Source organism: Aspergillus chevalieri, chromosome 7 (assembly GCF_016861735.1).
Source record: "Aspergillus chevalieri M1 DNA, chromosome 7, nearly complete sequence".
Classification (NCBI taxonomy): domain Eukaryota; kingdom Fungi; phylum Ascomycota; class Eurotiomycetes; order Eurotiales; family Aspergillaceae; genus Aspergillus; species Aspergillus chevalieri.
Window position 1 is genome coordinate 460,788 of NC_057368.1, and position 21,356 is coordinate 482,143.

The following is a 21,356-nucleotide window of genomic DNA, read 5'->3' on the forward strand; positions in this document are numbered from 1 at the left end:
AATATTCAGTGTAAATTAAAACATCAGAATTTCCCGATATTCTCATTCAATTCAACACAAGCCATTCAACAAGGTTACATGACGACTATACTGTGATCATTTTGATTTAACATGACCCAATCCACCAATACAGTCCTTCTGTTCGGACCACAAGCCCTTTCTTTTGAACAAGAGTCTTTTCATCAGATACGATCTACGTTGCTATCCACATCTCAATACAACTGGATTCTCGGAGTTGTAGCCGAACTGCCTAATCTCTTCAGCAGGGCTAAAGAAAAACTCCCCAAAGTCAAGTCGACATCGGGGGCAAAGCTACTTGATGACTTGAACGACTGGCTTCGCTCTGGCGTTATCAACGAGTCCTCATTCCAGTTGCCAAATATTCTTCTCAGCCCACTCATCATCATCGTTCACCTGATCGAGTACTCTCAGTACCAACAACTCTCGTCTGGATCGGAGAATGGACACAAAGAGACAATCGGATTCTGTACTGGTTTCTTGAGCGCGCTGGCCGTGTCAAGCAGTGACAGCCAGGTCAAGTTTAAACAATATGGTTCTGTTGCAATTCGACTGGCGATGTTAATTGGAGCTGTGGTCGATGCAGAGGATGCTGTGGGAGAACATGGTGAAAACAAGTCTCTTGCCACGGCGTGGAATTCGCCTGAACTAAAGGGTGAATTGACCAGGGTTTTGGACAGCATTCCAGAGGTAAGTATATATACATTCCTGTCTTTAGATATTTTCTAAGAAGGCAGGCGTATATCTCCGTCAGCTACGATGAAAACAGAGCCACCGTCACCACATCCACCAGCACCATAGCGACTCTCCAACAGCAATTGCGCGCAGCAAACATCATAGCCACTCAGATTGACCTTCGAGGCCGATTTCACTCTACCGCTTACGAGAAGGAACTTGACGCTCTGATTGAGTTCACTGATTCGGAAACATCTCTTCAATTTCCACCTGCCTCGTCTCTGGTTCTTTCAACTTGGGCCAATGGTGGAGAGATCATCAAAGATGACAAGCCACACCACGCTGCTTTGCGCTCCATTCTCCTTGACCATTCCCAGTGGTTCCAGACATTCAGTGCAGTTCAATCCTCTAAGCTGAGCAGCTCCACCGATACTGTTGTCTCCTTTGGCCCTGAACGATGCATTCCCCCTTCTATCCTTCGTCGTATCCCCGCTGAAGTAATTCATTTCGCCGAACGTAACCCGACCACTCGTCAGTCAGATAATGATATTGCAGTTGTTGGGATAGCATGCAATGTCGCAGGTGCAAGTGATCTGGAAGAGTTTTGGAATCTGCTCTGTGAGGGCAAATCCCAGCATCAGCCGGTCCCTGCAGAGCGCTTTGGCTTCGAGACCATCTTCCGTGATGTCGACACCAAACGCACATGGTATGGCAACTTCATCAAAGACCACGACGTGTTTGATCACAAGTTCTTCAAGAAGAGCCCAAGAGAAATCAGCTCGACAGACCCCCAGCAGCGATTGATGCTTCAAATTGCTTACCAGGCAGTTCAACAGTCTGGATATTTCCGGACTCCAAATCCCAACAACAAAGTCGGCTGTTATGTTGGTGTCTGCGCTGCTGACTATGAGAACAACGTTGCTTGCCATGCACCCAATGCATTCTCAGCAACCGGTAATCTCAAGTCGTTTATTGCTGGTAAGATCAGTCATTATTTCGGCTGGACTGGTCCTGGTCTTACTATCGACACGGCTTGTTCTTCCTCTGCTGTCGCTGTTCACCAAGCATGCAGGGCTATTCTCGCTGGTGACTGTGTATCTGCATTGGCCGGGGGTACCAACGTCATGACCCATCCTATTTGGTTTCAGAATCTAGCTGCTGCATCCTTCCTCAGTCCAACGGGTCAATGTAAACCCTTCGATGCGAAGGCAGATGGTTACTGCCGTGGAGAAGGTGTGGCTGCAGTATTTCTGAAGAAGATGTCGGCAGCCATTGCAGACGGGGATATGATTCTGGGAACCATTTCCGGCACAGCTGTCTATCAAAATCAGAACTGCACCCCTATTTTCGTCCCCAATGCTCCTTCACTCTCTGACCTCTTCCGAGATGTCACTCAGCAATCTGGTCTCACTCCCAGTCAAATCACCGTTGTTGAAGCCCATGGCACCGGTACCCCAGTGGGTGATCCTGCTGAATACGACAGTATTCGCCAGGTGCTAGGTGGTCCTGTCCGATCGAAACCACTGCATCTCGGATCTGTCAAGGGGCTGATCGGTCACACTGAATGTACTTCTGGAGTAATTTCGCTGATCAAAGTACTGCTGATGATCCAAGAGGGCTATATCCCCCCTCAGGCCAGTTACTCTTCCCTCAACCCGGGCATCAAGGCGACCCCAAGTGACCAGATGCAAATTTCAACCACACTTCAGCCGTGGGAAGACAGCTTCAAGGCTGCTTTGATCAACAACTACGGCGCTTCTGGCTCCAACGCCTCGATGGTGGTAACACAGGCCCCGTCCAGAATCACTATTGAGACATTATCCTCTCGCAAGGACAGTGTTCGTCTTCCAATCTGGATAGCTGCTCTGGATGATCGCAGTCTCCGTGCGTACTCTGCCCGTCTTCGCCAATTCCTCTCGGTCAATACCATCTCACCGAAACGTCGCTCTGTCACGAATCTGGCATTCAACCTGTCGCATCAGTCCAACAGGGCCTTGGACAAAGCACTCATCTTCAGTTGCCAGTCTGTGGAAGAAATCGAACAGAAACTGCGTGCTTTTGAAGCGGGAGACACCTCTGTCGCTTCGATTCCCCGACCTGCTCAGAGACCGGTCATCCTCTGCTTCGGTGGTCAGGTATCAACCTTTGTTGGACTGGATAAACAGGTCTATGAATCTGTCACTATTCTACGCAAATATCTGGATGAGGTTGATCAGGTTTGTCGGTCCATCCAAGTTGAAAGTCTCTACCCAGGTATCTTCCGACGCACGCCTTTTGAAGATCCAGTCCAGTTGCAAACTAAGCTGTTTGCCCTGCAATATGCCTCTGCCCGTAGCTGGATTGACTGTGGTGTCCATCCTGTTGCTGTTGTTGGTCACAGCTTTGGTGAACTGACAGCACTCTGCGTATCGGGAGTTCTCACTCTTGAAGATGCGGTCAAGATGATTGCTGACCGTGCTCGCATTATTCGCGAATCCTGGGGAGCAGACAAAGGATCCATGATGGCTGTCGAGGCTGAGCAGTCTGTTGTGGAGCGCTTGTTGGCTGAATCCCATAAAGCTTGCCCAGAGGAACGTGCAGCTACGATTGCTTGCTTCAATGGTCCTCGAAGCTTTACTCTAGCTGGTTCGGCCAAGGCCATCGATGCCGTCCAGGAGACCATCCGCAGCTCCTTTTCATCGATGAAGAACAAACGACTGAATGTTACCAACGCATTCCATTCTACTCTTGTGGAGCCATTGATGAATGAGCTGGAACATTCTGCTAAGGGTCTCACTTTCTATGAACCCAAGATTCATCTCGCCATGGCCCGTGAAAATCAGCGAGCGGAAACCAAGTTGACTGCGAAATATGTTGCTGACCATATGCGAGACCCCGTCTACTTCAATCACGCTGTCCAGCACCTCAACGAGCAATATCCCTCGGCTCTCTGGCTTGAAGCTGGGTCTAATTCCACTATCACCACCATGGCAGGACGGGCATTGGGAATTCCTGCAACGGCCCATTTTCAGGCAGTCAATCTTACCAGCGAGAACGGTTCGCTACAGAGTCTCACCGACATCACTGTCAGTCTGTGGAAGGCCGGGTTGCCCGTCACCTTCTGGACTCACCATGCCTCACAATCATCTGAATACGCCCCTGTAATCTTGCCTCCGTATCAGTTCGACAAAGTGAAGCATTGGTTGGATCTCAAGAAGCCTCCTAAGGCTGTTCAAGAACAGCCGGCCGCTCAACCTCAGATCCAGGACGAACTGCCTAAGAGTCTGTTGACCTTTTTTGGTTATCAAGATGGAAGCAAGCAGCGATCCGCAAAATGGCGTATCAACACGATGATCCCAAAATACGGGGAGATGGTGAGTGGCCATAAGATTGCACAGACTGCACCCATCTGCCCGGCTACACTCGAGGTTGATATAGCTGTCGAGGCTTTAAGAGGATTAAGACCAGACTTTTCTGCCGCCCATTTTCAACCACGCATTCAAAATGTCGACAATCAGGCACCGCTTTGCGTTGATCACTCGCGGTCGGTTTGGTTGGAAGCAGACGCACAGGATAAGGACTGCAACGCGTGGACTTGGAAGATTGTCAGCACTGATTCCGGAAAGAATGCAACTACAATCCATGTTACCGGTCAAATTGCCTTCAATTCTATGGAAGATCCTCAAGTCCAGTCAGAATTCGGGCGCTACGAACGACTGGTCGGGCATCAACGCTGCTCGAGATTGCTCAACAGTAGTGATGCAGATGATATCATTCAGGGCCGCAACATTTACAAGACCTTCGCTGAGATCGTGGACTATGGGCAGATGTACCGCGGTCTTCAGAAACTTGTCGGCAAGGACTATGAATCTGCTGGACGAGTGGTGAAGAAACCATCCGGAGAGACATGGTTAGACACACATCTGTCCGACTGTTTTTGTCAGGTTGGTGGCATCTGGGTTAACTGCATGACGGATCGAGAACCTCAGACCATGTATATCGCCAACGGATTCGAACAGTGGATTCGATCACCTAAGTTGGACAGTGACCGTCCCCGTCCAGAGATTTGGGATGTGTTTGCCTATCACCACCGATCATCAGACAAGGCAATCATCACCGACATTTTCATCTTTGATGCTGCTACAGGTGTTCTAACTGAGGTAATTCTCGGAATCAACTACGCCCAAGTTCCCAAGTTGTCCATGAGTCGCCTTTTGGCTAGACTTAGCCCAGATATCTCCGCACCAGCAGCATCAGCGCCTGCGCCTGCTCCTGCAAAGATTGATGCACCAGCCATTTCCGCTCCTGTTCAGGCCAACCCAGCGAAAGCACCCAAGCCGAAGAAGGAGAAGAAGACTGCGGCCAAGCCCAATATTGCCGGCAAAGTTAAGGCTGTCCTAGCGGATCTTGCTGGCTTGGAGATTGCTGATATCAAAGATGACGCTGAGCTGGCAGACCTGGGCATCGACTCTTTGATGGGAATGGAATTGTCCAAAGAAATCGAGACTTCCTTCCAGTGCACTATTCCTGTGGACGATCTCGCCCATGTCACCGACTTTCCCGGTTTGCTGAAATGCCTATGGTCTATAGTAGGAGGAGCGGATGAGTCCGAGAATGAAGAAGACGAGAAAGAGAGCTCTGGTGTCGATGAATTATTGGATACCCCTGGAGTGAGCACTCCAGCCACCAGTGTGGCTTCTGTTCCTGAGGTCGATATCATTGCATATCTGGCTGAGTTCCTCGGTTTGGGAGAGGGTGATATTGCACCAGGTACCCTTCTGCGAGATCTAGGAATCGACTCGTTGCTTTCGACAGAGTTGAGATCCGACCTCGAAGGAAAGTTTGAGATTCATCTGCCTCACGATGAACCAATTGAGGAGTTGTCGATTGAACAGTTGGATGCCGCCATTAACGGTCATCCAGGCAGTGCTTCACCAGTCGAAGCAGAGAAGCCAGTTGCTCCTACTGCTCCAGTCAACATGACCGTCCCCAGCAACAGCGGTGGCAATGGACTCAACCTTCCCGTTCAAACGGTCCTTGAAGCATTCGGAGAAACAAAGCAGCTCACCGATAAATTCATTGAGGACTACCGATGCGCAGATTATATGGACACTGTCAATCCCAAACAGACCCAGCTCTGTGTTGCTCTCACTGTGGAAGCCTTTGAACAGATGGGATGCCCATTGAAGACCGCCACTCCTGGACAGAGATTGGATCGTATTCAATACCTCCCACAGCACCAGCGACTGGCCGACTATCTTTACGAGATGCTTGAAAAGGAAGCGAGATTGATTGATATCGATGGCGATAGGATCACTCGTACTGCTATCACTATTCCGACCAAGTCCAGTGAGGCCATCTTACAAGACCTTCGACAACAGTATCCTGACCACGACTTTGCCAACCGGTTGACCTACTTTACTGGAACGCGACTGAAGGATGTGCTAACAGGCAATATGAACGGAATCAAGCTGATCTTTGGCTCTGAAGAAGGACGAGAACTGGTCTCTGGACTATACGGGGATTCTCTGCTGAACAAACTCTCGTACAAGCAAATGGAGGATTTCTTCAGCCGTCTTTCCTCCAAGCTGCCGCCTAACCATGGTCCTCTTAAGATCCTCGAAATGGGTGCTGGTACAGGAGGCACAACCAAATGGGTTGTCCCCCTGCTGGCCAATCTCAACGTGCCGGTTGAATACACATTCACCGATCTCTCGCCTTCATTTGTCGCCATGGCTCGCAAAAAGTTCAAGGCGTATCCCTTCATGACATTCCGAGCTCATGATATCGAAAAGCCCCCTGCCGATGATCTGGTTGGCACACAGCATATCGTCCTCGCCAGTAACGCCGTCCACGCAACTCACAGCCTCATCGACTCGACCAAGAACATCCGTCGCTTCCTCCGTCCAGATGGTTTCCTCATGATGCTTGAAATGACCCAGACAGTCTACTGGATTGATATGATCTTTGGTCTACTGGAAGGATGGTGGCTATTCGATGACGGGCGTCGCCATGCCATTTCCCACGAATCCCGCTGGGAGAGAGACCTGCACTCGGTTGGATTTGGTCACGTCGACTGGACAGACGGACACAGACCAGAAGTGAAGCTACAAAAGATCTTCATCGCGCTGGCATCCGGGCCGAGGTACGATGCCCTCCCCATTGTCCCCCGGCCTGAGAACAAGAGCTTCCCGACTGACAATTCGGCTCGTGCAGTGGCTGTTGATGAATACGTTAGGAAACATACCAGTGGATTTGCCATTCTTGAATCTCATCAAAGCGCTATTACCGAAATATCTGGTCACTTCATCTTGTTGACCGGTGCCACTGGCAGCCTAGGATCTCACTTGGCCATGCATTTGGCTTCTCTTCCGACCGTGGAGAAAGTTGTCTGCTTGAACCGACGCAGTGTCGGGGCAGAAGCCAAACAGCGACAGCTGGATGCCTTCAAGTCCCGGGGTATTCCTATCCAACAGAACGCTCTGTCCAAGCTGCAAGTGATTGAGGTCGACACAGCCAAACCCCTTCTTGGTCTCCCTCGCGAAGAATACGATCATCTTACTCGGTCGGCAACGCATATCCTGCACAACGCATGGCCCATGAGTGGAAAGCGACCGCTGAAAGGCTTCGAGCTGCAGTTCCAGGTGATGCGCAACTTGATCAATCTCGCTGCAGAAGCATCTAGCCACCGTCCTGCGAAGGTGACCTTCCAGCTCATCTCGTCCATTGCCACGGTCGGTCACTATCCTTTGCAGACCGGCCAGGTGTTGGTTCCCGAGGAACGCATGGCAATCGACTCAGTTCTTCCAAATGGCTACGGCGATGCCAAGTATGTCTGCGAACGTATGCTGGATGAAACGTTGCATAAACGCAGCGATCGCTTCCGTCCGATGGCTGTTCGATTGGGCCAAATTGCGGGATCATCGATCAGTGGATACTGGAATCACATGGAGCATCTGTCATTCTTAATCAAATCATCGCAGACACTACAGGCACTGCCCGATTTCGACGGCGATCTTTGCTGGACTCCCGTCGATCAGGTAGCAGGTACCCTTTCTGATTTGCTCTTGGGTGAATCCACTCCATATCCAATCTATCATATCGACAATCCCGTTCGACAGCCGTGGAAAGAGATGATTCCTATCTTGGCTGATGCGTTGGACATTCCCCGTAAGAATATCATTCCCTTTTCTGAATGGGTGCGACGAGTACGGCAGTTTCCGGGCCATGTGGAGTGGGATAACCCAGCAGCCAAGCTGATTGAATTCCTGGATGACAACTTTCTACGCATGTCGTGTGGAGGATTACTATTGGATACGGTGAAGAGCATAGAACATTCCGAGACATTGGCTGCAGTTGGACCAGTGGACGAGGATACGGCCAGGAAGTATATTCGGTATTGGAAGGAGATTGGATTCTTGAATTAGGCAATCATTGAAGTATACAGAGTGTATAGATGATTTTTGTATGAACTATGAGAATTGAATGGGTTATACTAAATAATTATGACTGTTTAGAATGAGCCAAATTAAATTTAATGATGGATAAGTTCATGACTTCATAACCATTCATTTCTAGTCTCGTCTAGTTTAGTCTCTATGACCTCTATTTAGCTGCTGGAAGGCGTGGGAGGCACACAATCTAAGTCAAACAAAGCCAAATACATCTGAGCGAGATTGTTTACATTCTTCAGATCCCGCAGCACATCGAGAATATCCTGAAAGTCTGAATCAAGTGCTACATCGCCTTCTCTATTTGTAAGGAAGTACTCGGCACAGAGGAAGAGTGGAATGGCAGTGAATGGGCAGATCTGTTTCGAGTTAGCAATGCATTGTAAATACAGAGAGTAAAGAGGTTCACCTTGAAATAAGTAAGTTGTCGTAATGGTTTAGTAAATGTGATAATCCCCTGTGCCGCTGCTGATGATCTATTTTTATATTCCAGAATAAGAGCTTCGGATTCATCTGTGTCCCAAGGCACCGAGACGACAATCTTATAAAGATATAACACTATAGCCTGCAACATCAGATTCGTGAAGAGAATTAGAGAATCCACATGTTCGGATGTCGATGGATACTGCAGGCTGAGCACCTGAATTCGCTGCTGGAGAATAGTGTCGAGCCATAAATGTCGGTCCCAAAATTCTAGTGACATATCGCCATAGATACGTTCGACACTCGATTGTTGGCGGTGGCATAGACAACGTCCACAAATAGTGGCCATAATAATACATTCGGCGAAGCTGGACAGACTGGGCTGATCTGTGGAGGCCATGACTTGGGATAGAAAGCCCATGGATACTGGTTGACCACTCTGAAAGTCCAATTCCGGTGCAGGAACACGCGTTGATATCTGTATAGCATAAGTATAGCACATCGCATGGGCCACTTCGAACATACCACCTGCTCGTTTAGAGTTAACGGAAACCCATTTTGAAAACTTGTGAACCGGTCCAAACAATATGCCATCCAAAATGTCCTTCTCTTCTCCTCCATTTCAATCCAATCCGCTGAACTGCCGAGGCTTTCTGGCGAGTCAATCTCATACAACCTCAAGAACTGCACTAGCCGGAACGAGCGACCAGCACTGATCCAGCCACGTTGGTGATTCATCTGAATACATTCATAGACTGCCAGCAGAATCCACGCCTGGGCTTGCTGGATACTTGCGCAATCATGCCCCCCACTATCCCGCTCGATGGCCTCCAACTTCTCGACTGTATATTTATATAACAACCACTGCAGTTGATGGAACTGGGCGGACAACGACGCGGCCAAAGTCCACATCGCATATTGCAAACAGGAAAACCCTTCGGGTCTGGTGGCTTGTTTGACCATGCAAAAGTATCGTCGTTGATGGAGGATAGGAATGGAAACATGCACTCGGTCGAAATAGAGTTGATCCCTGAACTGGTCAGAAGGTAAACCATCGTCAATGTCGGACAACATACAGCTCAGCGCGGATTAAGTCAGGGATGCAACCACCCGCCCAATCCGGCGTTCCCCATTCTCCTTCTCGATCCCGATATTGTGGTTCAGGGTTACCTGGGATCTGGGGATCCTTGTCCTCGTTGCTTAGTTGCGTCACCGGCAGTTCATCGGCGGGAAGTAACAATCCACTCTGTTGTTCGAGTATATGCCGTTCCAGCGTTGCTATATCATATTAGCTCTCTTTTTTGCTCTCTGAGCGCTCTAAACATACCGATTCTACTCTGCATTGCTCTAATCTGGCCTCTCTTTGGGCCTCGTGGTGGCCGGGATGAGTTGAAGTTGCATACAACACCCGACAGGGCGCAGACCTCGCACTTGGGCTGTCCTCTGTCGCATCGCAGTTTTCGTCGTCGACATTCGTCGCAGGCCGAACCAGGTCTCTGTCGAGACGGACGGGGAGTGTCTTTGTCTACCGAACTGTCGGAAATCATTTTGATCGATTTGCAGCCGTTATTGCTAACTGTGGTCTATCATGGCATCGCTACCAATATATATCTCGTATTCATTGATCCGAGCAGTGCATCATCTATCATTCAATCGTTACAATCGTCGATAATAATAATAATAATAATAATAATAATAATAATAATAATCCCTACTCTGAGCCGCAGCACCCGTCCGTCCCGTCCGGAAAAATGATGAACAAAATACGCCCTGCTGTCTCACTGCTCTTTTGCATTTTATTATCCGAGCGGCTCTTGAATAGCACAGAATGTTGCGCTTCGTATTGAAACTTTATCGCATGATAAGACCGGACAGCCTTCTTTGTGAATATCCTGGCAATGGTGGCTATTTGCATGCTCACGTCAGCGCTATGAAAACGCTATGAAAAGCTTTACCAGAACAAGAGGTTCGGGTCCAAGCTGAAGGGCAACGTGTGAGATATCATTGGATGAAGGAACATTACTGTGTGCATTGCCAAGGATCCTTATGCAGTCCTAAAATGGAAAGTCCTCAATATTATTCGAGGCAAACGAGGATTTATATCATTAAAGAAAAAAGAGAAAAAACACCTAAGTTAACTAAAGAATTAAGAAAGCTGAGCAATGCTATGACCACATTTGACCACATTTGTATTATATCAAGGGATTGCCAAAGTTGCTTGAAAGCCTACAGAATATGAAACTATTCCCTGTGACTAGAGCTAGATTTTCCTTCACCATAACTAATGTAACCTGTAAAATACCGGACTGGCCGAAAAGAGTGCTAAGACGCGAGTTGCTTTAGATTATTCCTGCGGCCTGGTGCGAAAGTACTACAATGGCGACTGGCCCGGCCCGCGACTAACAGCGCCAGTCAGTGCGCATTCCAAGGCCTGGGCCGAAGTGGGCCTGTCTTAGCTTGAACTCAGCCATCTTGACTGTTGGAGTCGGATGTTTGTCGGGATTCTCGGGAATAGTGTATCGTGAATGGGTTCAACGTTGCCACAGTGTATCAGGCAGGCGGTAAGGTCAGGTTGTTATGCTACACCAGAATATAGTCCAATTGATCCATATTCATGTATATAAGTTATCTTTTGTTCAACCACCAACCACTTAGCTTGAGGTATGGCGAGGATATATATATGTATCTCACGCTATCACTGATCTTGCCGGAGTTTCTGCTCGGAGTTTTGATGCAGTTCTACCAAGTTTGAGTAAGGAAGGTAATGCTGTGATTCATCCAGGACTAGATATACCCCTTGTAAGCTCGTATTGATATCGAATCAGGCAACTGGATGTTTATCATGGCCGGTAGATTGAATAAAATAAGCCAGTCTGATATCAAGATAAATGTTTCTACCATGCCATTTCTTTGTCGATATTCCTAGTTGACTTAGACAACTTTCAATCCTCTACTCACGGTAATCTCATCGCATCATGGTCGGTAGAACCAATACAGAAGACGTCACCAACCTCCACTTACCCCGTATTCTCTGCCTCCACGGCGGTGGAACAAATGCCAGAATATTCCGTGCCCAATGCCGAGTCCTCGAAGCGCAACTCAGAACCAACTTCCGGCTATGCTATGCAGAAGCGCCGTTTCCATCAAATGCTGGACCAGACGTCCTTTCTGTCTATAAAGACTGGGGCCCTTTTAAACGCTGGTTGCGCTGGCTACCGGGCCATCCAGAGATCGATGCCCAGACGGCTATCGAGGAGATAGAGAGGTCTCTATACGCAGCCATGGACGAGGATGATCTCAAAGGCGCGACTGGGGAGTGGGTCGGCCTTTTAGGATTCAGTCAGGGAGCAAAGATGTGTGCCAGCTTGCTATTTCGACAGCAGATGCAGATGGCGACAGTTACAAGGAATGATAGCCCCTGGCCACAGTGGCGCTTTGCGGTGTTACTCGCAGGACGAGCACCATTGGTCTCATTAGATCCGATGCTCATGGGGACTGGTCTCCATCTCGCCGATCCATCACAGATCGGTACGTATATGCCGATTTCATTTTATACCGGACCGGAGAATACCCTCAAACTACCGACTATTCATGTCCATGGACTGCAGGACCCGGGTTTACAGCTGCACAGACAGCTTCTGGACATTTGTTGTGATCCGGAAAGCACACGACTGATTGAATGGGACGGAAACCACCGTGTACCGATCAAAACTAAGGATGTCACTGCTGTAGTGCAGGCTATTGTTGATTTGGGGATTGAGACCGGATGTTTCGATGTTTGATACATACTTATACTAGACTAGACATGATAAGATAAATAAACCGAGACCTATTGGGTTAGCTATATCTTCTACTGATATATTTTTCTGTGTACTAAAACAAAAATTTAACCTTCAACTTATCCTCCTTGACTATCTCCTCCTCCTTGGCCATGAGTTCTGGCATATCCCACGTACAGTTGATATACCTTCCTCCCAACCAGGTTCGTTTCTGAGAGGTCAGAAAGACAAGAGTGTCGGCGCTGATTTCGGGTGTTTCGACAAAGACTGAGGGTGTTAATATTTGTTTGAGACGGTAAAACATAAACTTACTGGTTTTCTCATGATCCGTCAATCCTTCAGGTCCTCCCATGATATCCGTTGGAGAGTTGCCCGGATGAACAGCAAACGAAATAACTCCTTGTCCAGAATACTCAGCATTGATGAGCTGCGTCAGTTTAACCAGACCCATCTTGGACACTTGGTATGCACTCAGTGTCGGATTAAGGAGATGGGCCGCCACACTGGCAACGTTGATGAGATATTTATCTTCGCCTTTCAGCAACAATGGCAGAAATGAGCGAGAGACCAAATATGGACCACGGATATTGACGTCCAGAACCTGCCACCATTCGTCTGGGTTAGAATCGGTAATAAGACCGAATTTGCCCAGAATACCAGCATTGTTGATCACGATGTCCAACTTTCCGAATGCTTTCTCTACTTCTGCGGCTGCATCTTCCACACTTTTCCTGTCTGTGACGTCCATTTTAACAGGCAGAAATGTTGGTGTAGGTCTGTTGGCGGACAATGCGGCAGCCTCGACGTCTTTGGCCAGCTGCGACATGTCTGAACGTGCACCGGCAGCGATGAAGGAAGCACCGGCCTTTGCGAAAGACAGGATCATAGCACGGCCAAGGCCTTTGGATGCGCCACTGGCGAACACTGATTTGCCGGAAAAGTTGGTTTTGGTGGGATAAATCGCGGGATAAGTGTCATTGTGGACGATGCTGGTGACATCGTAGTCACCTGTTGAGTTAGCATAAAGCGTTTATAGAGGATAAGTAGATTCGTACCAGGTCCTTCTAAGATATTCGGGGTTCCTCTTGGTGGTGGCATTTTAGTACATAAAAGTTGAGATTAGTCTTAAATTCAGAGTAATATTGTGTGTAAAGAATGATGCTTTAGAGACTTATAAATGCTGTCTTCTTCTCGACTCTATTCAAATCTCCGGGATGTGGAATCTCCTGGGTTACTCCGACAATGTCCGGTTTTACATCCATCAGGATTCGGTTCGGAGTTACAGTCGGTCAACACTAGTTGTATCTATTTACTACGTAGATGTAAGATTTTAATTATATGTAGTTATCTATGATGATACTAACTCCGTAGTCCACAATGTGATCCCATCATATGATCCTATTTCTTTAGTTTATATATTCGTAGTGTAATATTTTCAACTCCTGAACAGCTACTCTTAATTCAACAAAATCCATCTACCATCTACAATGCCAGGCGTTATAACTGACCAATCATTCGATATCGCCATCGTCGGCGGAGGCATCATCGGCCTCGTGGTCGCCATGGGCCTCATGAAACGAAACATCAACGTCAAGATCTACGAACAATCACGAAGTTTCCGCGAGATCGGAGCAGGTGTGGCCTTTACTGCCAATGCCATCCGATGTATGGGGATGTTAAATCCCGATATCGTCACGGCTTTGAGGAAGGTCACTACCGCTAATGGTGATCCCAAGAACCCAAACGACTATCTTCAGTATGTTGATGGATATAGCCACGATCCCAATGACCCCGATAATATGGAAGAAGAGGTCTTGTTCAAGTTGTATGCTGGATACAAGGGCTTTGAAGGCTGTCACCGGGCTCATCTGCTGGATGAACTCGTGAAGTTCATTCCCGAGGGAACGGTTGAGTTTCGCAAGCGTTTGGACACTTATGTCGATCGCGGAGAAGATCAGAAGTTGCTGCTCAAGTTTTGCGATGGTACAACTGTTGAATTTGATGCTGGTAAGTCCTCAGCCAATCAACCTAATCTGATGATTATTCTAATCCATTAGTTATCGGTTGCGATGGTATCAAATCTCGAGTCCGGGAAATCCTCTTAGGAGAAGGAAACCCAGCTTCATATCCTCACTACAGCCATAAGGTCGCATTCCGTGCTCTGATTCCCATGGACAAAGCCGAAGCTGCCTTGGGATCATACAAAGCTCGCAACCAGCATATGCATATGGGCCCTGGAGCTCATGTTCTGCATTTCGCCGTGGCCAGCCAGACCTTGATGAATTTTGTTGCCTTTGCACCGGATCCGAATGAATGGCTCAGTGATAAGATCATGACGGCTCCGGCCACCAAGGAAGAAGTCGTCAAGATCTTCTCCGATTGGGGACCAACTGTTCGTGCCATTGTGAACTTACTGCCTGAAGAGTTCGACAAGTGGGCCATCTTTGACACGTATGACTACCCAGCTCCAACATACACCAAGGGGCGTGTCTGTCTTGCTGGTGATGCTGCCCATGCCTCATCACCCCATCACGGAGCAGGTGCAGGTATTGGAGTTGAGGATGCTCTGGCAATGGCTCAAGTGCTCGAAATGGCGGCAGAAACGTTGCAGTCTACAGACATGAGCAAGGCACAGGTTTTGCGATCTGCGTTTGAAACTTATGATGCAGTCCGACGCGAACGCTCGCAGTGGCTGGTCCACAGCAGTCGGAATATCTGCGATGTGTATGAGTGGAATAATCCCAAGACTGGTAGTAATCCGGAAAAATGTTTGGAGGAGATTAAATGGCGATCGCATAAGATTTGGTATTTTAACATTGAGGGGATGTTGCTCGAGACGAGGAAGGAGTTTGACAGCCGAATAGCCGCATAGATCATATACACAAGAATGATGTTTCTAGTTGTTAGTTAGCTATTCGCTATATATCGAAGGCGAAACGAATATACTGAAGAATCATAAAGAAGAGAAGAAATATACAGATTACAACCGCTTTGATTTAGTCACATGAAAGTGTAACGTTGTGGGTGTTATGCCTTAGGGTTTATATGACTATTTAGGTACGTTGCAAGGTATCTCCGGTATTTCGAGGAACGAATCGCTTGTCCCTCTCTCTATCTTCTGGTTTTCTCTTATATACTTCACGCTCTGCATGGGTGCCGAGAGTGAGCCCTTAGCGCATCGTCTATGCAAGTTGAGGATCCTTCAACCAGCGATTGCCTGAGCCGTTAGCCCATCAAAGCGTCGGGCGGTTACAGAAAGCTCCTCCGCAACTGGATCTATTTAACGAGCCACGACACCGGTATACGCTTGAAATAGTGCTAACCTGAATATGGAAAACGATCGAATAGAAACGTCTGATCTCCTCAATTGAATGAGAAAATGAGCCGTATTTATGCTCTGAAGCTATTCAACTAACCAAATAAGGAAAGAATCTCATAGACCTAGCAGTGTGAAACGACTGAGAGAACATGCAGATATATGAGAAAGTGGTGTTTAAAGAGCCAAAAAATGAGGCATCTCGGGAGTTTACCTCTTATTAAATACTGGCTTGGTAGGGGCCGTTCAGACGTGGGCTGCCAGTGAGATAGTGGTGTTTTATCCCGCCAGGATCTTACTGCATCTCTGTCAATCCCTGGCTCCACCAACTGTATGTGATTGGGCTCGGCTCGGCTCGCGGAGTTTCTTGACGGAGTTTCAAAATATTTACCAAAGGAACTAGTCGATACAATTGCAATACATAATGTGTATTTAATGTATGTTATCTCATGGAAATATGTAATTCATATCCAAGTCATATCTACAAGTCAACAACGACCTTTCCAGCGGAAATACCCTGCTGGCACAAAGCAATACCCTCTGGAATCTTCTCCAACCCCTTTCCAATCACCAATGGCTCAGGGACAGGCTTCAAGCTTCCATTCTTGAGTGCTACGGGGACAAACTTGCCCCAAACTGCTTCGACGATCTCCTTGTTGTTGGAGAGGTGAGCAGTGTCGTAGACTATATCCCGTTAGTATAACTATCGTAAGCAAGAAATTCATGGTCGAAAGATACTCACCACCCACAACCTCAACACCCTCAGGGACGTTAGTAAATCCAACAGGCAGGTTGCTAACAACACGTCCACCACCAAGGCCCTTGACAACATCTGCGCAGGCTCTCCAGGTCTTTTCCTCTGCAATGGCGTCTAGCGCACCAACAAAGTCACCGGGAGTATCCTTGATTGCCTGGACCAGATCCTCAGTGATGGTATCCTTTCGGTAATCAAACACAGCAGCGGCTCCGAGACTCCTGACAAAGTCGTAGTTCTTCTCGGATGCAGTAGCAATAACAGTTGCACCAGAGGCAACAGCCAGCTGGATAGCAGCGCTACCAGTGCTAGACGAACCACCCCAGATCAGCACGACCTTGTCAATGGTACTGGGCCTGGTGGCATCGGGCAATGGCAGCTCCAAGCGACCAGCTGGATAGACACCCATGGCAGCAGTAGAAAGACCGAGAGGAAGAACACTGCCAGCCTCGAAGGAGATGTTATCAGGAAGAGCGGCGACAACGGAGGCCTTGCAGATGCTGTAGTGCTGGAAAGCACTGTCTTTAACATCGTTTGTCAGGAACCAGTTGGCCAACCTGAATCGTTAACTAAATTATAGTATAATTGGGCACGTTAATCGATCTCACCCAATGACACGATCGCCCTTCTTGAAGGCAGTCACATCTTTACCGACTTCATAAACCTCTCCAGCGACATCGGAACCGATGATCTAAAAGAGATTAATACGCGATTTATCTTCGAAAACAAGGATACGTACGAACGGGTAGTGGGCGGGAAAGGGGAGGTGAGGCCCGAAGGCTTGAATCTTCCAGTCCACTATAATCAATTAGCACATAACATAACAAGGGAATGGGGAAAAGACTTACTCGGATTAATGGCAACAGCCTTATTCTGGATCAGAACTTCATCGTCGCCAGGCTTGGAGAAAGGGGCCTCTTTGACGACGAATTGGCCGCCACTTTCGAGCAGCCAAACACCGGAGTTTGAGACAGACATGATGAAAGTAATAGAGGGCTCAGATGAGTGAGGACGAGATGATCAACGCAGTAAAGAGCCAGATGAAGCAGTGAAGCAGTCTTATATCGTGAGATGTATACACCCCGCCTCGGAGATAACGGCGGTAGCGTTATTGCAATCTCGTATTTGACTAGTAAAGCAGCTGTTTTGGGCACTTGCTTGACAAGGCCATCTCAGGCATGTTAACAAATCAACGCTTTCTACTCCGTGCCTTAACTCCGATGTCCGGTGAGTGTAAGAAAAATTGACTCATGATAAGCCTAATGATCCCTGTTGATTGAGAAGAATAGTCGCTACCCAAAGTTGAAAGAAGTCGACCCCTAATGCAGGAAAGATTGTGTTAAATTTGAGTCCGGCCTTTCTTTTAACACTCAATACCACAATCTACACCATCTCCCCATCACACCATCATGGATCAGAAGGATCCAGAAGCAGGCCATCCGCGCCGTCTGTCCTGGTTCCGCATTGTATTCGATCAGGCCGTCTTGACTTCCGAAATCATCGACCATCCTTACCCAGGCTCAGGTACTCCAGATGATCCGTATCTGGTAGGATGGCTGGAGAATGACCCTCGCGATCCCATGCAATTCCCTGCGTGGATCAAATGGTCGCTCACCCAAGTTCTCGCCTTTTCCATTCTGGCTGTGTCTTTTGTCTCCAGTGCCTACAGCGGTGGCATTTCAGAGGTAATGAAATCTCTTGGAGGAAGCCAAGAAGCCAATGTCTTGGGTGTCAGTATTTTTGTCTTGGGTTTCGCATCGGGGCCTTTCCTCTGGGGCCCTCTTTCGGGTGAGTTACTGTGGCCCATTGTTAAATTGTTTTTTTTTTCTTTTTACAGCTAATTATTATAGAACTCTACGGCCGTCAATACCTCTTCTTCATCACTTACATGGTCCACACCGCATTTAATGCAGGAGGCGCTGGAGCCAAAAACCTACAAACACTGCTCGTCCTACGATTCTTTTCCGGAGTCTTTGGTGCGTCTCCCTTGACAAATGCTGGTGGTGCCATCGCAGACATGTTCGCCGCATCGGAACGAGGGCTTGCAATGACACTTTTTGCTCTCGCGCCATTCCTTGGACCAGTAATTGGACCAGTGGTTGGCGGATTTGTGGGCGAGACAGTCGGATGGCGGTGGTTGATGGGGGTCATGACGATTTTTACCGGAATCGTTTGGATCATAGGAGCACTTATTCTGCCGGTGTGTCTACCTGAATATCTTTCACATAGACTATTGCTAATAAACTTTGTAGGAGACCTACGCGCCAGTTCTCCTCCGTCGAAGAGCGCGAAAATTGTCTGAAATAAGCGGCAAAGTCTACATTTCCAGATCAGACGTAGGACAAGGAAAAGCCAAGCCCTCTGTCTTGTTTAGAAACGCATTGGCACGACCTTGGGCACTCCTCTTTCTCGAACCGATTGTCCTTCTGCTGTCCATTTATATGGCCATCGTCTTCGGAACTCTATACCTTCTCTTCGCTGCTTTCCCAGTCGTCTTCCAACACGGCCGTGGCTGGTCGCCTGGAATTGGTGGCTTGGCCTTCTTAGGGGTAGCGGTTGGAATGATGGGGGCGATTGCTTATGCGTTGTGGGATAACAAGCGGTACATCCGAGCAGGACAGCGAGACCCATCTGGATTCGCACCGCCAGAAGCACGTCTGCCCGTCTGCATGATTGGAGGCATCGCCATTCCCGTGGGGCTGTTCTGGTTTGCCTGGACCAATTCTCCCAGTATCCACTGGATGGTTAGCATTGCTGCTGGAGTGCCTTTTGGATTTGGAATTGTCCTGATCTTCCTGGGAATCACAAACTACCTCGTCGATGCATACACCATATTTGCTGCCTCTGTTCTTGCTGCAGGTGCTATTCTTCGTGCTCTATTCGCCTTTGCCTTTCCCCTGTTTACGACATATATGTACCGCAACCTGGGTATTCACTGGGCATCTTCAGTTCCAGCATTTCTCTCCATCTTGTGTCTACCTTTTCCCTTCCTATTGTACAAATATGGTCCGGCCATTCGACGACGATGCAAGTATGCTGCTGAAGCAGACCTGGTGCTCCGAAAGATTCGTGGATTGGCTCCTGCGCAGCAGAGCGCACCGACTGGTGTGACGAATCCGCTGGCTTCATCTGAGCCTTCGTCGGCTGGAGAAAACGCAGGTTGATTTGACAGATGGACTACCAGTTATTTCTCAGGAGGGAAAGACACGAGTAAATTGGATACATACCGGTGTACGGTGTTGTACAGGCGTTTGTCAAGCATACTATCTGGAGAAACTATAGAATATCTTCTCTATGATTTTTATATGTAAGGAATCTGATAACCAGGAAAAGCAAACTCAGTCAACTATTTTTTGAATTAAATACAAACCGTCTCACACTTCACTCCCAACTCTGTCTCCAGACAAGATCTCGTCTTCTCAAGCACATCCTGAACTAGATCTTTGTTGTAATACGCCTCATTGTAGTTGACCGAGAGGACAAGCTGATTATGAAACGTCCAAGCGTACACAATCATCTGCCTGGTTATCATGCTGACTCCAAACCGGAATTCTTCCACTTGCAGAGAGCCATAATCTCCACGTAGATAAGGCTCGATGACTCCAAGACTGCTCATGAACACGCCGCTGGGCGGAGCTGCATCTGGCTTGGGAGGGGCAAACAATGCGTCGCCGTGGTATTTGTAGATGAGCCGTAGGGAATGGAGATACAAGTCGCTGTACCAACTTTTGTATTCTTCCTTCAGGGCAGCAGCACGATCCAAGAAACTGCTGTGTCTTCGTGCTCGAGGGGTAATGCCTGTAACGTAGGTTTGACACGCGTGCGATGGACTGTTGTACGGAGATGGAAGGTATTTTCGTATATTGACAGACATAACGGCGGTATGGTCAAGATCTTGATGCTCACTCGGACCGAGAAGGAAGATGGTCTCAGCCAAAGCAGAATGGATCGCAGCCGTAACGGTGATGCCCTTCGCCCTACAAGCAGACACCAAATTGCGTGTGCTCTCTTTGGTGAAGGCGAATGCCTGTCTCGAAGAATCACCGGGTATGGTTGTCTTGTCGCCGTGGTATGGCAGCCCGGCTGTTTTGAGGGCCTCTTGGTGTTTCGCGATGGCTTTTTGGGCCAGGTCTTCAATCTCGGGTGTATAGACGGTGGCAGACCCAGCTGCATCTTCCATACTTGGAGACATGTTGTCGATCTCTTTCTCCCATTGTATTTCATACTTTGTCTTCCCGGGCTGTTCTACAAAAATGGTAAAGAACCGATCCAGCAGCATACAGGTTCCGATCGCATCGATACGCCAGTGCGAACTGACGAAGAGAATCTCAGACGAGGATGGGAAATAGTACAGACTAGGTAGCTCTCGGGGTAACTGAATGGTGGAGAGTACTTGGTCTGGTTGTTTTTCTGTCTCCACGAAAAACGTCTCGTCGGCCCATTGTTCCACTGCTGCAGCGGTCGGGATAGTGTATACTTTGGTCAAGTCGTCTGGGATAATGCTGAGACCTGGAAACTCAAATCGGACGAGTTTCCAAGCATTTCTCAATTCACCTGCAGTAGATTCAGGGCTGTGCACGGAGGGATCGAAACGAAGAGAACAGATGCAATGCAGGCACCAGTGCTCTTTGCCATAATGGGCAAAGGATTGCAAGATCTTACGGTAGATTTTCTCTGCGCCATCAAAGTCTTTTTTGAAAACTCCTGGTGACGTTTCTGTCCAGCCGAGCATCGTGATTGAATATGTTATATTAGTTGCTTGAAGTGCTGTGGTGTTCGATATGGTCTTACTAGCATGATGTGGTGGGAGCTATATATACTCTAGTTTACGTACTATTCACATCGGACTTTCTATCGGACTTCGGGCGTTCTATAGTCAAACTAACATTAAAACGACGGGCCAAGAGTAAGATTTTAGTGGATTTCTTCAATAATTGCCCGTGGTTCAGGAAGTCATGGAA

General features: G+C 48.1%; 8 protein-coding genes across 8 annotated transcripts; 4 read left to right on the plus strand and 4 right to left on the minus strand.

The window, feature by feature from the left end:
• Positions 1-111: 111 nt before the first annotated feature.
• ACHE_70151S (type I iterative PKS) lies at positions 112-8,099 on the plus strand (the record flags this gene model as incomplete). Its single annotated transcript, XM_043282452.1, has 2 exons — positions 112-708; positions 756-8,099. The coding sequence occupies 2 exons, from the start codon at positions 112-114 to the stop codon at positions 8,097-8,099; spliced, it is 7,941 nt and encodes a 2,646-aa protein (XP_043139830.1).
• Positions 8,100-8,281: 182 nt separating this feature from the next.
• ACHE_70152A (uncharacterized protein) lies at positions 8,282-10,093 on the minus strand (the record flags this gene model as incomplete). The annotated part of the gene is made up of 5 exons (XM_043282454.1): positions 8,282-8,482; positions 8,533-9,024; positions 9,072-9,576; positions 9,623-9,824; positions 9,874-10,093. 5 exons carry the CDS (start codon positions 10,091-10,093, stop codon positions 8,282-8,284), a joined length of 1,620 nt encoding a protein of 539 aa, XP_043139831.1.
• A 1,428-nt stretch (positions 10,094-11,521) lies between these two features.
• ACHE_70153S (uncharacterized protein) lies at positions 11,522-12,328 on the plus strand (the record flags this gene model as incomplete). Its single annotated transcript, XM_043282455.1, has 1 exon — positions 11,522-12,328. The coding sequence occupies one exon, from the start codon at positions 11,522-11,524 to the stop codon at positions 12,326-12,328; it is 807 nt and encodes a 268-aa protein (XP_043139832.1).
• Positions 12,329-12,419: 91 nt separating this feature from the next.
• Positions 12,420-13,423, minus strand: ACHE_70154A (SDR family NAD(P)-dependent oxidoreductase; the record flags this gene model as incomplete). The annotated part of the gene is made up of 3 exons (XM_043282456.1): positions 12,420-12,592; positions 12,638-13,333; positions 13,381-13,423. The coding sequence occupies 3 exons, from the start codon at positions 13,421-13,423 to the stop codon at positions 12,420-12,422; spliced, it is 912 nt and encodes a 303-aa protein (XP_043139833.1).
• A 389-nt stretch (positions 13,424-13,812) lies between these two features.
• On the plus strand, positions 13,813-15,197 carry ACHE_70155S (FAD-dependent oxidoreductase; the record flags this gene model as incomplete). Its single annotated transcript, XM_043282457.1, has 2 exons — positions 13,813-14,332; positions 14,383-15,197. The coding sequence occupies 2 exons, from the start codon at positions 13,813-13,815 to the stop codon at positions 15,195-15,197; spliced, it is 1,335 nt and encodes a 444-aa protein (XP_043139834.1).
• Positions 15,198-16,122: 925 nt separating this feature from the next.
• ACHE_70156A (zinc-binding alcohol dehydrogenase family protein) lies at positions 16,123-17,373 on the minus strand (the record flags this gene model as incomplete). The annotated part of the gene is made up of 5 exons (XM_043282458.1): positions 16,123-16,325; positions 16,384-16,952; positions 17,004-17,086; positions 17,135-17,193; positions 17,244-17,373. The coding sequence occupies 5 exons, from the start codon at positions 17,371-17,373 to the stop codon at positions 16,123-16,125; spliced, it is 1,044 nt and encodes a 347-aa protein (XP_043139835.1).
• A 431-nt stretch (positions 17,374-17,804) lies between these two features.
• On the plus strand, positions 17,805-19,559 carry MFS2 (MFS transporter; the record flags this gene model as incomplete). The annotated part of the gene is made up of 3 exons (XM_043282459.1): positions 17,805-18,183; positions 18,246-18,595; positions 18,648-19,559. 3 exons carry the CDS (start codon positions 17,805-17,807, stop codon positions 19,557-19,559), a joined length of 1,641 nt encoding a protein of 546 aa, XP_043139836.1.
• A 194-nt stretch (positions 19,560-19,753) lies between these two features.
• On the minus strand, positions 19,754-21,127 carry ACHE_70158A (uncharacterized protein; the record flags this gene model as incomplete). Its single annotated transcript, XM_043282460.1, has 1 exon — positions 19,754-21,127. One exon carries the CDS (start codon positions 21,125-21,127, stop codon positions 19,754-19,756), a length of 1,374 nt encoding a protein of 457 aa, XP_043139837.1.
• Between the last annotated feature and the right edge of the window lie 229 nt (positions 21,128-21,356).